Source organism: Anas acuta, chromosome 4, assembly GCF_963932015.1.
Source record: "Anas acuta chromosome 4, bAnaAcu1.1, whole genome shotgun sequence".
NCBI lineage: Eukaryota > Metazoa > Chordata > Aves > Anseriformes > Anatidae > Anas > Anas acuta.
In genome coordinates, this window is record NC_088982.1 from 9,730,464 (window position 1) to 9,745,569 (window position 15,106).

Sequence of the window (15,106 nt, forward strand, 5' to 3'; positions counted from 1 at the left end):
AAAATATGTAACCTTTTTTAGGATGCAAGTTTCATGGTCTAGCAATATCACAGAGCAATATTAGCCCAAGGCTAAAGTATGACATTTCTTATAAACTTCTATAAACACGGACTCTAATAATAATTGCTATTACCAGAAACTAGAGTTTGAAGACGGTGGGTGTTGTGGCATTGACATTTTACAGTCATTGTACTGTGCATTTTAATGTAAAATATAAGAAGAGGTATCTATGTGCTACATTTATTTTTGATGTTTCACAAACATATGGTGCCATAATTTGTATGATCACATTTCTTTGTGATGTGGGAATATACATTTTAATTATTTATCTTTTTACACAGAGTATTTGATACTGTTCTTTATCTGTATGGTTGATTTGTAAATACTTCTTTGATTGTTGGATGCTTATAAATGGCAATGCAAATTATTTCATTCTCTTGGTATTTGAAAAACAAATCCCTTTGTTAGTAGTATTTGAGAAATGTTCTATAAGCGCTACTACTTAATTTCTGAAACTGAGTATTGGACAGACTTGTAACCAGTGCCTACAAATACAAAACCACAAAATGTACTTCAGACGTATTGATGTGTATATGCATAGATTTGTGTTGGTGTCTTTCTGGTAATGTGACAAGTGTACAACATAGGTATCAATTTGCATAGCTTTCAGTGAGAACTGTTAAAAAAACCATTTGCACTTAAAAAAAGAAAACTTCATGAATTTACAGTATTTTAATGCATGCCATACATTTCTGTGTAACCACTGAACTGTAGCTTTCCCTTTTCCCACTTTCTACTTTTTACTTTGTAGAAATCTTTGTGTAGTTTTCACATGTATTTTGTATCTTTGTTCTCTCAGGAGTAATAAATTCTAGACCTAGTTATGCAAACTGGTTTTAAGCTTTGATTTTCTTCATTATTGAAAAGCAGTTCTCTTAGTCCTGGGATTAAGAATTATGATTGAAATTGTCTTCTAATAACAAACAGATTAATTGATATGAACTGACAATTACCTTGAGACAAAGTTGACAAGCATAATATTTGTTAATAATCTAAATATCAAAGGTAAATGCTGTCTTGAGATGCCAATAGGTCACATGTTAAATCCATAGCATTTACATGTGCACCAGAAGGCAGATGAGACAGGAGATTTCTTTTAAATGAGCTATCACAGGAACTCCTGAAAGGAGAGTCTTTTCTGTCTTTGGGTTCTTGGGCTAAACTTTATATTCATCACTTTTCTTCTTATTTTAAACTCAAGCAATTCATCCCTTGTCTTTGATAAATGAGCTGGTGATCTCAGTTCATTTGATGTGGAGTAACCAATATAACAACCTCTTGATTTGGTAGTCTCTGATTAAGAAATGAAGGGTTGGATGGGTGCTGGAGGCTGAACTACTCTTTTCATTCTTAGAAATGGGTCCTATATAACAGCACTGTGAAGCCGAATTAAAAAACAACAACAAAACAACAACAGAAAACCAACCAACCAACCAAAACAAACCAGCAAGAAGCTTGCGCTGCTGTTACCTAGGCCTCCTTTGTGTTCTGGGCACTGAAAATGACATTTTTTTCCAAAAGTCACTGTGTTCCCACATAGTTGTGGGCCTCCATGAAATAAAATGAAGCACTTCATGTCCTGTTGCAGTTCCCCTTTTAAAATCATTCAGCCTTTTACACACTAAACTGATATCCTATATATTGAATTATTTTAGATTTTCATTTATGGATTTGAATTTTTATGTTTTCCAACTGGTCTATTCTACTCTCACTGGTGATTGTGGTTTATTTTTTTCTGTCACCTATGAGAGAGCTTTAAGTAGTCAAATGAAATAATTTTGCAAAATGAAAATCTTAATTTATCTTAACTTTGTGACAAATTTTTTTTTTAGAAGTAAAAAATTATGTAAAACGCCTTTCTTCCTTCTGACAAACTTGATGCATACACTAACTCTATTTTACACTGTTCTCGCAGTACACTACCATTTTACAGGAACTGTAATCTACAAAAAAAACAACCCCGACTTTATTGAAAGTTTTCTATTTTCATGATTTCATGGAGATTGCATGGAAAGACTATTAAATGGCATTTAGCATCACAATAAAGAATGCTGGAAACTATCTCCAGTCAATGATCAATTTTTAAAAGGACTAAATCATTAATAATGGTTGCTTTTTTAAGTGCTTTAATGGTTCTCCGTTCATAATCTCCTATCAGTAGAAAGTGCATTTTTAATTGCTTTATTAAATTGAAGTCTTGGGAAAAAATGTAAAACAATGACCACATAATTTGAATTGGTCTACAATCTTGGTTTCAGATTGGTATAAGGGCGTGCATGCTTACACTATACATTGAGTTTTTATCTCTTGGGTGTATATATGCTGGGAGGGTGTCAGCGTGATGAAGACCGGCCATACAAAGCAGCCCCTCATGTGTAATCTTGTAGTGGGGCAGTTTTCTGACCTCAGGCTGATGGAGCAAAGCCAAGTCAATTTCTAAATATTTCCCTGTAAGGGGAGACTATTGAGGTGTTTTCATTTTTGAAGATCTGGAAGGCAAAATGAATGATCAAAACCAGCAAAATGAGGTTTGCAATGCAGAGAATAATTTTGCAAACACATCTTAACGTTAAGTGAAACAAATATTACTGTAGTGATATTTAGCTATAGGGTATATATTACCAAATCAGTTTGCAACACAAGAATCGTTACTGATTCTAGTTGTGTTACTCAGCAAGGGAAAATTTCTTGACTTTTAAACAAGCTTACTACTTCTGGCAAATTTCCCACTATAAAATTCGGGGCTTTCTGGATTGGAAAGTTAATTCTGAAATACTTCATGCTTCTACATATAATGCTGGTGGTATCCAGCTGTGGAAGAAATAATTCTTGTGTGGTGTAATTGGCTTGAAGCAGAGCATTCGTTTTTGAAAGTGCTAAATTACTGATTTTATCTCGTTGGATTTATTAATTTTTAAATTGCATGGGATAACACTTTGTTGCCCTCCATGTCCATAAGTTTTTCCCTGGGCATGTTCGCTATCTGTGTGAGAAATAGGTGGCATGGGAAGGGGCAGTTTTTCAACCCTTCGGTCCCCTCGGGGCCAGAGCCTTGCGTTGGGTTGTATATTCAGTGGTATTCCATGGGGCCAGCAATTTGTTTGCTCTGGTTGTGGACTCTCCTACTCTCTGGTTGTGGAATGCTCCTAGGTGGGCATTTTTTCTCGGCAGCAGTTGGGCTTTTTCAGGAAGTATCATTTTATCTTTAAATAGGATAACTTGCAATAATCAAGACACATGGATTATAGATTTCATTCCATTGGTGTTCTTCTCTCTGTTATTAAAAAAAAAAACAAAACAAAACTTTTTTTTTTTTTTAAATGTAGGGTGAGAAATATATACTTAGGATGAAATTTCAGTCAATGGAATTACTGTCTACCAAATGAGAAAGTATTTTTTTTGAGTAGATATATAGACTGGGTGGAGCAATTCAACCGAATATAGAGTTTATTCAGAAATTCCTTTTCTACATACATAATGTCATTGGTTAAGAGAGAGAACCAGCTAGGGAAAATAAAAACATGGTGAACTCTATTTGGAATAATACTTGGATATGTAAGATAACAATATGGGTATGTAGAAAAGCATGAATGTAGACTACATAAACAGTTACTTAATTAGTTCTGAAGATGCTGCTTGTTTCTGAAATAGATGGGCAGCATTATCCTCAAAATAAACTTGCTTTATTTCATATTGGAAAGAACGCTGAGAAGCAGGATAGTTAGTGCCAGTGTGAGGATTTTTCTCTTTGAATGCTTGCACAGAAATAAAATGCTGTGTAGGCTCTCAGAGCCTGGGGCTGGCTATTGTTCCCAATGACAAAAAAATAAAATCCCAACTGTTCTTTATTGTTCACAGAAAGGGTGCAGGACATTGTAACCAAGGAACGGCAATCAGATGATAGCAGCTGTATTTCTGTGACTTGACTTTTTTGTCTACTAAACTTTTCAGCTTCAAGGGTAATGGATTCCAAGTGCAGTCAAATTTGGGATAGTTAAAGAGATTAAAAACTCACACATATATCTTCAAGAAGGAGGCAAAATAAGCTTATTTTGTAATAAATTCTTTAATACTTTATTTAACTTATATTTTGCATAACCCCTTAATTCACAGTAGCATATTTCAGAGACAATCCAGTGATGTTTCCTATGTAAATAAAAATAAGCATGTAAATAAAAACATGAATAAATAAAACAGATGGAAGGGATTCTAGTTAAAAGATGTAAAATTAGTATAGATCATTATTACTAGCAAAGGCTGTTGTCCAGCAGTTAATTATATCCTTATTGGTTATGTGTAATCTTATAGAAGGTAATTGGATTTTGGAACAATATAAAGAAGTACTCAGGGATCCAGGAATGCTAAGGCCAGAATCTGTTAATCCCCTTTTAATCAGAGCATGATTAAAAGGGAGAATTACATGTACTACATTACAGATCAATAATAAACAAAGGAGAAGGAGAGCTATGTTAAGAGTAGACAACTGGGAAGCAAGGAAGGCCTTGAGGGATAATTATTTGAGAGCCAATCTTATTTCAGTCAAACAGCAAGACACACTCTGTAGAGGGAATTAACAAATTACTTCACTGGTTGGATAAAGCATTAGAGAAGTTACAACGTCTCTTTGAAACAAATGCACGCAGGCTAAAATCAGATCTATTCAAAAGCACAACTTACATTTGGAGAGTGAAATGAATTTGGTAATTGTTCGTTAAATCTAACTGGTAGCCCTGCTAAACCACATTTTAGAATTTAATTGAAGAATAACATAATGGCAGATTAAATTAAAACTGATTCAAGTAGTTCAATCCACTATTTTCTACGAATTGTATTACCCTCAGCAATAATTAAACCTCCTGTTAAAAAGTTCTGATGGAAAAACAAAGCGAGTGTTACCAATAAGCGCTGGAAGATCAAACTGAGGGACAAATATCTGTAGGCTAGTGCAGAGATGTTTTGTCATGTCTCGATTGGAAAGCATTCCCTGACAATTATGTCAGCTTTAAGAGAGGAGGAACAGCAAAGTTAAGCACTTTGCCCAGTTATTGAGGGCATGTAGGCCAATCTGGATTGAAATTCCGAGCTTTTCTTTTTATTTCTTTTTGCATTGCACCTGGCTTTTAAGTGATGCTGTGTGCAGTTCCCTACCACTGCTGCCATAGCCACTGCCCCAGCATCACTGGGTGCTTTGTGTCCTTTCTTAATTAGGCATATCCCTCATGAGCACATAATTACTGCACGTGAGCAGGAGTAGCACCAGTCATACCAGCTCCCTCTTCTTTGTCATTCTCAGATTTTGGCTTTCCAAATAACATCTTGTTCTTCGGCCTTGTGAGTTCTTTTGAGATGAGAGCAAGCAAAGAATTTCTGTCTGCCACGTGTTTCTAAACTTGATGCTGCAGAAGCGTTCCAGAACTTCCCAGGACATGAGGAAATAGGCTGGTAGTGCAGAGTATTGCCCCTTTGTAGTGTAATCCATTTCCTAGCTTGATGCCATCATAGTTTGAGTCAGATTTCAAGGCACCAGGCTTATGATGCAGTTGGTGTTTTATTATGCAAGTGAAATATTAAGTCAAATTTCCTTTGTAAAGATTAAGCATAAACTGTAGTTAGGAACATTTCGTTAAATCATCTTTTTCATCAGGGTTATGTCAGTTAAGATGTGAAAGGAGGCAAATTTTTGAAGGGTATTTAACCTGCAGAATTCCAACTCTTAAATGTAAGGTATCCTTTTTTCCCTTCTGAAGCACGAATCACCTAAGAAACTTTTTTTTTAAAAAAAAAAAAAAAAAAAGCTTACAGTGCTAACAGGACATCAGCAAGTGTGCAAGTCATTGATCAACCTCTTAAAAAAATGCATGTCTAGGAAGCCTAACGAAGTGCCATTTCACAACAGTCTCCCACATTAAAGAACGCACCTGAGTCTATGAATTTGGACTGGTCATTTGTAAATGACTGATTACATTTGGTAAATAACTGGTTCCAATAATTGTTCCTGAAACAATTTGGTGAAAGACTTCAAACAGATTCTTATCTGTTGTAAGTCATCATGAAATCATCAAACTGGAGCTCATTGTATTTAACTGAAAATCTGATCCTCTCTCTGTAAGAAGCTGAATGCCTGGGATCAATGGTATAGAAATCACCAGAGTTATAAGATAAAAAAATTTTAGCAAAGCCAGAAGACTAAATGTAGTGATGGGTCTACATGAAAGAGCTGTCTATTTGGAAGTGGTGTTGAGATAATTATGGAGTAGTATTTAACATTCCATCCTATGTGAGATTCACTAAGTATAGATTTTCAAATATACAGAGTTCACCTCTTACAATGAAACTTAACATATACTTATTTTTTCTTTCTTTCTTTTTTTTTTTTTTCTAAGATAAATGTGGTATGAGTGGAACTTGATTCAATATTGATCATTTAAAAATAAAGGTGCTGAATTTTACACCTGGTCTAAATTACACTTTAAGAAATGACTCACACCTACAAAATTTAGCACATTGAATATACGAGGACCTAATAATTACTGCACAGAAATATTACCAGCATTTGCATTGCATCCCTTGGAAGATGTGGGTGGACCTATAAATCCCAAGCATCTCCGTTGCAGTTATGGCTATTTCATCCTATCTACATGTGAGAGTTAATGCTGTTCCTGTAATTCCTGGTCTTCTTCTGACCTCGTCTTTGCCTGGAATTTGACCAAATTCTCTGTAGGTCTTAAACTACTTGGAAGACAATATCCTCCAATATCTTGCTTAGATCTTACCTAGATTTTGAAGAATATTTTATACAGAATAATGTAAATTCCCTTTGTCTTCATCTATTGAGACAGAGGAAGATTTTTCATAATCACAATGTTAAAGTCAGAGGGCTTGAGAAAATACACAAAATCTAGGTGTCAGGAAAAGAGTAACATTGGTAAAGGAAATCAGGAGACCAGCCCAAATGCTGCCTGATCATTAACCCTTCAAAACTGCAAAAAAAAAAAAATACATACAGCCTTCTAAGCACTCATTTAGCTGCAGATCTGTGAAATAGCAGATCTGCAGCTTACCAGCTGAAGACGACAAGCACATTCTCCAATCTTCAGACCAGCTGGAACATATTAACAGGATCAGATGCATGAGACAATTCCCTTACAGCTGCACGGAGTGCTTAGTGAGGGAGCTGAAGATTACCCATAGACGGGATTGTGCTACTCCAGTCTCTGGAGAGCAGTCTGTGCAAGCATTGCTGTAAGGACTGGCTTCCTTTCCCTTCTGAAGTTAGGTAGGGTGCTTGAAAAATGATATTCAGGAAAATATAATATCATTTCTGGAAAATATAATAGCATTTCTGATGTGCTTTGCACAGGGGAAAGCAACCTGCAGTGAGAGCCATGGAAGTTTTCATCACTTCGGTGCAAAAATAAAAAGTGAAGGGAAATTTTATCTGTGCAAGCTCTGCTCTGCACAGATATTACCCTGTATAGCTGAGTTTGCTCGGGTATTTGTTACTCAAAACAAGACCAGCACAGAAGTGTTGCAGGCATCGTTTAAGCCTTGTTGCAAAGCACCACTTAATACATGCAGATCTTGAGTCTGTTTTAAAACTTGAGGGATACATTTTAAAACATGCTGCTTTGGGGAATCTCTATTATTTGTGCTGAATAGCCTTACTTCCTTTGTAAATCTTGTGTTTTGAAACAACATGGAAAAAATCACATTAAAATCCATTTTCAGTGTAGCACTACTCTTGAAATCACCTTTCAGTTTGGCATAGATGGGCCAAGATCCTTTCCACCCTGCCAGGAGAAGAGCAATCACCTTCACAACATTATCCCTTAGCAATTCCTTGTTCTTTTGAACCAGTGTTTCAGATAAGGCCCTCTGCATTCCTGTCCTGCCTCTAGGAGTAATTTGTTAGATTCTTCAGAGGGATTACTCCCGATAAGACCATTAATAGAAAAAACTGCCCGTAATACAGGTTTATTCCTCTTGAGATGGTCTTCTGTGAAGCCTGAGAGCTATCATTGGCCTGATTTTTGCTTCGTTCCTAAAAGACTACTTGGAAGCCCAGTTGCTCCATGTGGTGACTTGGTGACATGATAATTCAAGACTTCAATGGCTATGTCTTATCTGCAGCTGTAGAAAGACCTAGCCACCAAATAAATACACTCATACTTAATGGCTTCCGTAGAGTAATACTTCCTTAGCAGGAGTTTCCAAAGATTTATTCACTGAACCCTGCTAATGTGGACTGTCTTGTGTCTGTGGAGACTACTTCATCGTAGCTCAGAGTGACAGAGCTATGATACCAGACGCCACCATCAAAGTTTTTGCTCTGCATTACATTTAGTAGAAGGACGTACGCTTAATAATAAGACTACCGTATGATTCATGCTCTGTCAATGCCAACTATTTGTTGTGATTCATCAGTAGTACAGCTTTTTAGAAACGAGTGCGTCTTTTAAACCAACATGAAAGGAGAATCGGAGATGTCCTCAAAGGGCATAGAATAGTAGATTAAAAAGATCAGGAGTATCATTGAATACAATCATGTAAAATAAACTTTTTAGAATAGAAGAGTACCATTTTACACCACCGCCATGCAAACAGCACTTAAAACTAACCCGATGTTCTGTTTGCAGTATGATGTAAGCATGAGGTGTAATATAGGCCCATTAAATGTTAGCTGTAATTTGGTAGTCATGCTGGGCTAGCGGGGCTGAGAAAGCTTTTTTCCTTCTCTCTGCTACTGCTTGGCTGATTTGTTTGGAGTTTGATCTAATTCCTCTAGTTGTGAAAAAAAGGCAAGTAATTCTGATGTGGGATATCCACATTATTACTTGTGGGGCTGCACTATAGCAAAAGCAGTGAAATAATATTGTATTACTTAGAATTTTGACTTATTTTCATTAAATAAAAGCTTTAGCCTAGAGTGATTTTATTGAAACAGTATGAAATTGCCTTTTTGTCCTTTCATTAGCATTTTTCCCCTTCTCCATACTGAAGAGATCTTGGTTATAATGATTGTATTATTAATTAATTATTTTTCTTACAAAGACCAGAGTCAAACACAAAAGATTTCCAAGCCAGCTATGTGATTTAACCACGCAATTCTCATAGGGGCTGTGTGGCTGAATGTGCTGGTCAGACATTTTAAAATGTGTTAGGTAAGGCATGTTGGATAAGATGGTATGTTTTAAAAGACCAGCTGCTACACATGGAAAAAAAGAAATTAAATTGCACGCAGAAGCCCTTTCTCATGTCTGCCTTTAACTACAAAGTTTTTCTATTTTTCTCTTGGATAGCAACTGGTCTATTAAAAGTGGTAAAAAGTAAAAATGATTTCTCTCTGCAATTTTGCCCCTTTTCCATCATTATGGTGGGGATGCCTCAGATGCAGAAATCATGTTTGTAGTCATAGTGTGAATTGTGAAGCAGTTCTTTTGTCATTCCCTTCTTCTTGCCTGTTGAAACAGCCAGAACAGTTGTATCTGTGTTTACTTTAACAAGGGCCTAACAGACTGCAATGTCATATCTAAAATAAAACTATGTTTTTTTTGGAGCTGAAGGTTTTAGTCAACCTGAGGTTTAACTAAACCTGAAGTTTAGTTAACCTCAACTTCCCATCCCAGTTCTGAAACGAACTACTCCTGATTTTGCTAATGAAAGTCATATATTTGGGTGAGACAATACGCACTGACAGATACATAATTTTTAATTACATATCTTCTAGTTGATGCAAGTCTTTGAATATCAAGCCCAATGTGTGTATTCCAAGGGGCTTCTACTTGACACTGCACAGCCTGTGAGGCAGCCAGTGATGGCAATGAGGAAGACTTGGGATGGTAATGACTTGGCATGGTTGGTTCCAGACAATAGGCCCAAATCCTAACAGTGGTGATTTTAGGAATGCTTTACCAAAAAGAAACTTCAAGGTTAAAATATTAGGTTAAAATATCACTTGTAATGATTTTTTTTTTAAATGCTTAAGCTCTTCAGCAACCTAAGCTATTTCTTTTCTTCCTGTCCTGTAAACTCTCCCCCATACTTGCTAGATTACATTTCAGTACAGCAAACTGAAACTTTAGATCAGCCTAAGTCTGTTGGAGAAAGACTAACCGCTAGCCAAATGAAACATTATCCCAGCAGGGATCTTGCACTGGAGGCCAATTCAAATCAAAGAACATCTCCTGTTCTGCCCCACTGGGAGTTCTGTATCCTTCTGCTTCATGTTTGGGTTTGCTGGTGTGAGTTTTTATTCTAGAGGTGTACAAATTTATGCTAAGTAGTTATTTTTAATGGAAGTTTATTTAAATTCTGAATAATGCTAATGCAAGACAGATCTCTATTGACAATATATGTACCTTTGAGACATAAGTTAACATAAGTTAACATAAGGTTAAGTTACCTGCTGGGTACCTCCGACAGTCTCCTTGATGGGCTGGAGGAATGTCCCAGTTGATGGCCTACCTTTAGCACCTCAGAGGTTGCAGCACGGAAAATGCTAGAAACCAGAAGGTAGCTAACTCTTCTGTTTTGTGCTTTGTGTTTAGTTAGTCTGTTTGTTTCTAATTCTTCTACCAGGTGCAAACCACAAAAAGAAAAACGATTCACAGGAAACTTTAGGAAACCCTTGTGAGCAAACGTCTCTCAAAGCGAAGACCAGCAGAAGCGTTAATCCTCCTGGTGTGAGAGACAACCCTGGCAAGGAGCTGCCTGTGAACAGGATAATTGATGTGGACGGAGTCAAGCTGGAAGACACCAGCACACGTTCCTGCGATGAGTCTGAAGGGAACCTCAGCTTTGAAGGTTATGTCTCGGAACTGAGATCTTGCCAAGGAAGGATGAGGACTGGAGTTTATCGGACATCAGACCTTCCGTCTCTGATTGCTGTAAAGAGTGAGAAGAATAAGGGCACTGAGAATCAGTATAAAGCTACTTTTGTTTAAATCTCTGTTTTTAATTAAGAGTTGTGGTATTTTTGCCTGGCATTGGCAGCAATGGAAATATGCCTTAGAGACATATTTCTGCGAGTTTTAAGTTGTTTTCAGTACCTGTTGCCTTCAACGAGCCTGCCAGACAGTCTGTTCTGATATGAGTTAGAACCTGTAGAATGAAAAGAGAAGTATTTCAACGAAAGTATTGAACTATTTGCTTTTGTTCTCTTACTGTTTATATATCATTTTCCCTGTCATGATTCTGTTGCACAGTGCAATTAAAATGATGATTTCCACCCCTACCCTTCTTGTCTTTAATAAAGACAAACTCACTTTAAGTTCCCCTATCGAAATTTTTATTTAAGATGACTTAATTTTAATCTTCTAATGCTTTTCCTGGTCTGCAGGATTCCCTGTGTGTTGGTTGACTTCTGAAGTAGAAGTAAAATCAGTTACTGTTGAAAAAAGGTTATGATTATTTTATTAATATCTTCCTATCTTTCTCATAACATTTGGGAAGAGGTCCAGGTGAAATTGAAATTCACTTTTGTCCAATGGATTACCTGGCTTTTATGCAATACAACCTTTGTTACACAAGCAGTAAGAAGAAAAAAAAAAAAAAATCCTGTCCTGGGAATAACAGCTGCTCCTGTTGCCAACACCAGTGCTGTTTTCTCAGCAGAAATGTATGTGCTATTTACACAGCGGTGGGAGAGCCATCCAGGTCCCTCCTGAGCGCTGCTCTTGGTGTCTTGGCTTTGGGGGAAGGTGGATTTTTGTTACCGCTCCTTCAGTAAGCTGTTAATTGCCACTTAGTCTTCTTGTCGTTGATACTACTTTCAGTTCATCTTCTAGCCTTGGGCAGAGTTTTGAGGAAGAAAAGGTACTACTGAACATGTTGCTTTGCCACATTCTCATTTTCCTCATTTTTCATTTCTTCAGAAGAGGTGATGAGTCTGGACAGGCAAAAGTGTACACAGAGAGTTCTGGCTCTCTGTTCAGCTCTTTGAAACAATATAAAGTATATATATTGAGACCTTTTGGTGGTTCACCGCTTTGAAATTGCTTTGGGACTCAAAAAGTCATATTGCATAGCTCCCAGGCGGCAGAGCCACACAGACAGGAAGTCTAAAGCTGTGATTATTCATCAACTTCTTTTTCTTTGCTCCTTCTTACTAAAACTTACCAAGAACTGTGAAGTTTTAGAATACCAGAAAATACTGGAGAGTGTTACTCAGTTTCTTAAACTCATAGCTTTTTGTAAAACGAGAAGGAGCTACACAGAATTTTACAACAATAAAGTGTGGTTCCTAAAGCTTAAGAATTATACATTAAATACTCCAGTGATATAAAAGGACATAGCACCCATTAGCTTTACAAATTTAATTCTTTTTCATGATTAAGTGATTCTGCTCCTATTATTGAGGGAAACATTAGTATTAGTCTCAACACAGTGTGTGACTGAATGAGGATATGTGCTGTAAGAATAACTGGTGTTTTAAAAACTTCCAAGATTAAAACCCATTTGAGAGCCATGCTAAAATCACAGTGGTGGAGCAACGTTGGATATTAGGGGAATTCACAATAGCATTTTTGAGGCTGTCAGTGCTAGTTGGTAGCTGAGTATTTTATTCTCATGGCAGTGAATAAAATAAGCTGGTTGTCTGAGCCCAGATCCCACTGCAGCCAGGTATCCGTGCCAGGGAAACACAGCTGGCAGCAACTGAAATCAGAGGTAGGAGTGGGTGAAGAGGCTTGGAAAGCGATGCAACTGGATCCCACACCGTGATGAGCTGAGCTGCTGAAGCAGAGCCACAGTGCAGTGTGTGCGGGTTGGCTTTGCAAGCACTCAGCTTGTACCTGGGCTAGGGATAAAGGGGGAAAGCTGTCTGCTCCTTTTGATCCATAGGTAGCTTTATATCATACTGTGTATCATCTATGTGGGACACAACAAAGCAGTGATAGCACAGTGATTATGAGAAAATGTTTAAAACATCTCTGTATTTTAAGTGGTTTTCCCATGTTTGTTTCTTACTGTTTTGGTAACATTTTGCTAAGAATTGCTTGTGATAAGTTATTTCTTTGCACAGATAAATGGGCATATTTATTCTACCTTCCAGCAAATTAGTAGCTTTGTTCTAATCACGACCAACATTACACCAGTGAAACTCAAGAGAGGGCTCAGTGACCTGTGACACATTTTGCACTTTTCATGTGTTTTGGAAAATCAAATCCTGACGTCAAACAGGTTAAAGCTTGAAACTCAAATACAATAATTACTGTATTTATAAATCCTTGATCAGTATTTTAGATGAAACCATCTTACATTGTGGAAGTGTGCCTAAGTGGTGTTTGGTGAGCAATATACAGTTCTTTAACTGGAAAAAGAGACAGCTGAGGGGAGGTATAATGATGTCCTAAAAACCTTGAGTGCTATGGGAAGGGTGGATGGGGACAGACTGTTCACTCTCTTCTAAGACAAGAGTTAGGGGCCATCAGGAGTAGCTGGTAGAAGCCAGGTTCAGTTCAAAGAGGTGGTTCTTCACCCCAAAATATGAGACTGGTGAAGACCTTAGCCAAAGGATGCTGGGGAGGTGGGAAATTTACAAGGGCTGCACCAGCAAGTAGTTGAAAGAGACCTACTGAGGTTTGCTAAACAGTCAAAACTCATGGGATCCAAGAAACCTCTTGAGCTTGAAACCCCACAGCTTGAGCTGGGTTGTTACACACGTGGAGGTTGGGTGGACACAGCTCAAGAGCATCTGGTTATCCAGCCTCTGTGCATCCTTAGCTGGTAGAGCTAGTTGGTTAATTTAAGATAACTGAAGTTTGGTCTGTTTTCTTTCTGAAAGCTGGTAAGCTGAAGAAAAAGAAGGCAAACAACAACAACAACAAAAAGCTGTTTTTTAAATACTGAGTGCAGCAAACTGGGTCTGACTCTATTGAGGATTCAAAGGAGACTCAGGCTGCATGCAGGAAAATGAAGGATGTGGAAGAACGGAATTTTCTTTAACATAGGGAAAAATCCTGGCACAATGCCTGGAAATCCTGTAAACAAGGGAACATGGGAAAAACATTCCTCCCTGCTCTGCACTGTTATGCCAGCTATTGACATATTGTTTAAAACAATGACTTCTTAGCTAGGACTTGTGAAAATTCATTACTTGGACTTAGAAATAATAATATTAGTTCTACATTTCAATATCTGGCAGAAAAGAAAAATTAAACCTGCTGGAATAAGTTGCCACAGATCATGGAGTTAACAAAAACAAATGTGGAGAGCCTATCTCTGGCTGATGTTTTCCCCAGTTTTGCTAAGGATATTGTCCAGTTTTAATTACCCTGTGACTTCAGCATTATAATATGGCTTTATGTTACCTTATTATCCTGTGGTTTCCACTACTAATGAAATCTACTTGCAAGTAAAAAAGCAGCCCATTTGAAGCACTCCTTGGCAATGTAATCCTTTATCTTGCCAGTTAGTTCTTAAAGATAATCAGGCTTTATGTGGCTTTATTTCTCTTTTACTTTTCCCAATTTTCCCTTGTTGAAGCTCCACTTACAAAGTCAGTTCCTCTTAAGGCCACAATGACACATAAAACAGGAATTTGATGTTCCCATCCTTTTATGTGGATGAGGGAGATCCACTGACCTACAGCCTCAAACTGTAAAACATAGTAATGCCAGAGATAAAAACAAAACAAAGCAAAACAAAACACTTAGAAAATCCTGTAGCTTTCTAAATTTTATTTAGTAAACCAGTTCTCTCATATTTTACTCGTTGTCATGGCATCTGAGCTTCAAATTGTAGTGGTTGCAGCCTCACAGGCTCCACAACAGTGACAGTCTTCTTTTTTATTGTTTTAAAAGCTCTGTGAAGAATAGAAAATACACATATAGGCAAACTTGAAAAGGGACTTTCCCCTCAGGATTACTCTAGCAGTGCGCCTTGTCAACAGATTTGTGATATAACAGACATGCAAAATAAACTGCTGCGCAATTTAGCTTTTGGGGCCTGCATGACAAATAACCGCTGTTTTATGAAGGCACATAAACAGGCTTTGCAAAGGGACTTTGCAAGAGATTTACTGCTCCGTGGGAAGGAGCCAATACCT

At 37.3% G+C, this 15,106-nt stretch overlaps 1 protein-coding gene across 5 annotated transcripts in view; it reads left to right on the forward strand.

Moving 5' to 3' along the window:
* The window catches only part of RGS12 (regulator of G protein signaling 12), an 88,240-nt gene extending 73,428 nt beyond the window's left edge, over positions 1 to 14,812 (forward strand). For all 5 annotated transcript variants that reach the window (XM_068679771.1, XM_068679772.1, XM_068679777.1 and 2 more), the window contains one exon: positions 10,639 to 14,812. In XM_068679771.1, the coding sequence (XP_068535872.1) occupies positions 10,639 to 11,003 (365 nt within the window). In that variant the 3' untranslated portion in view covers positions 11,004 to 14,812. The remainder of the gene's footprint in view (positions 1 to 10,638) is intronic.
* Positions 14,813 to 15,106: the final 294 nt, after the last annotated feature.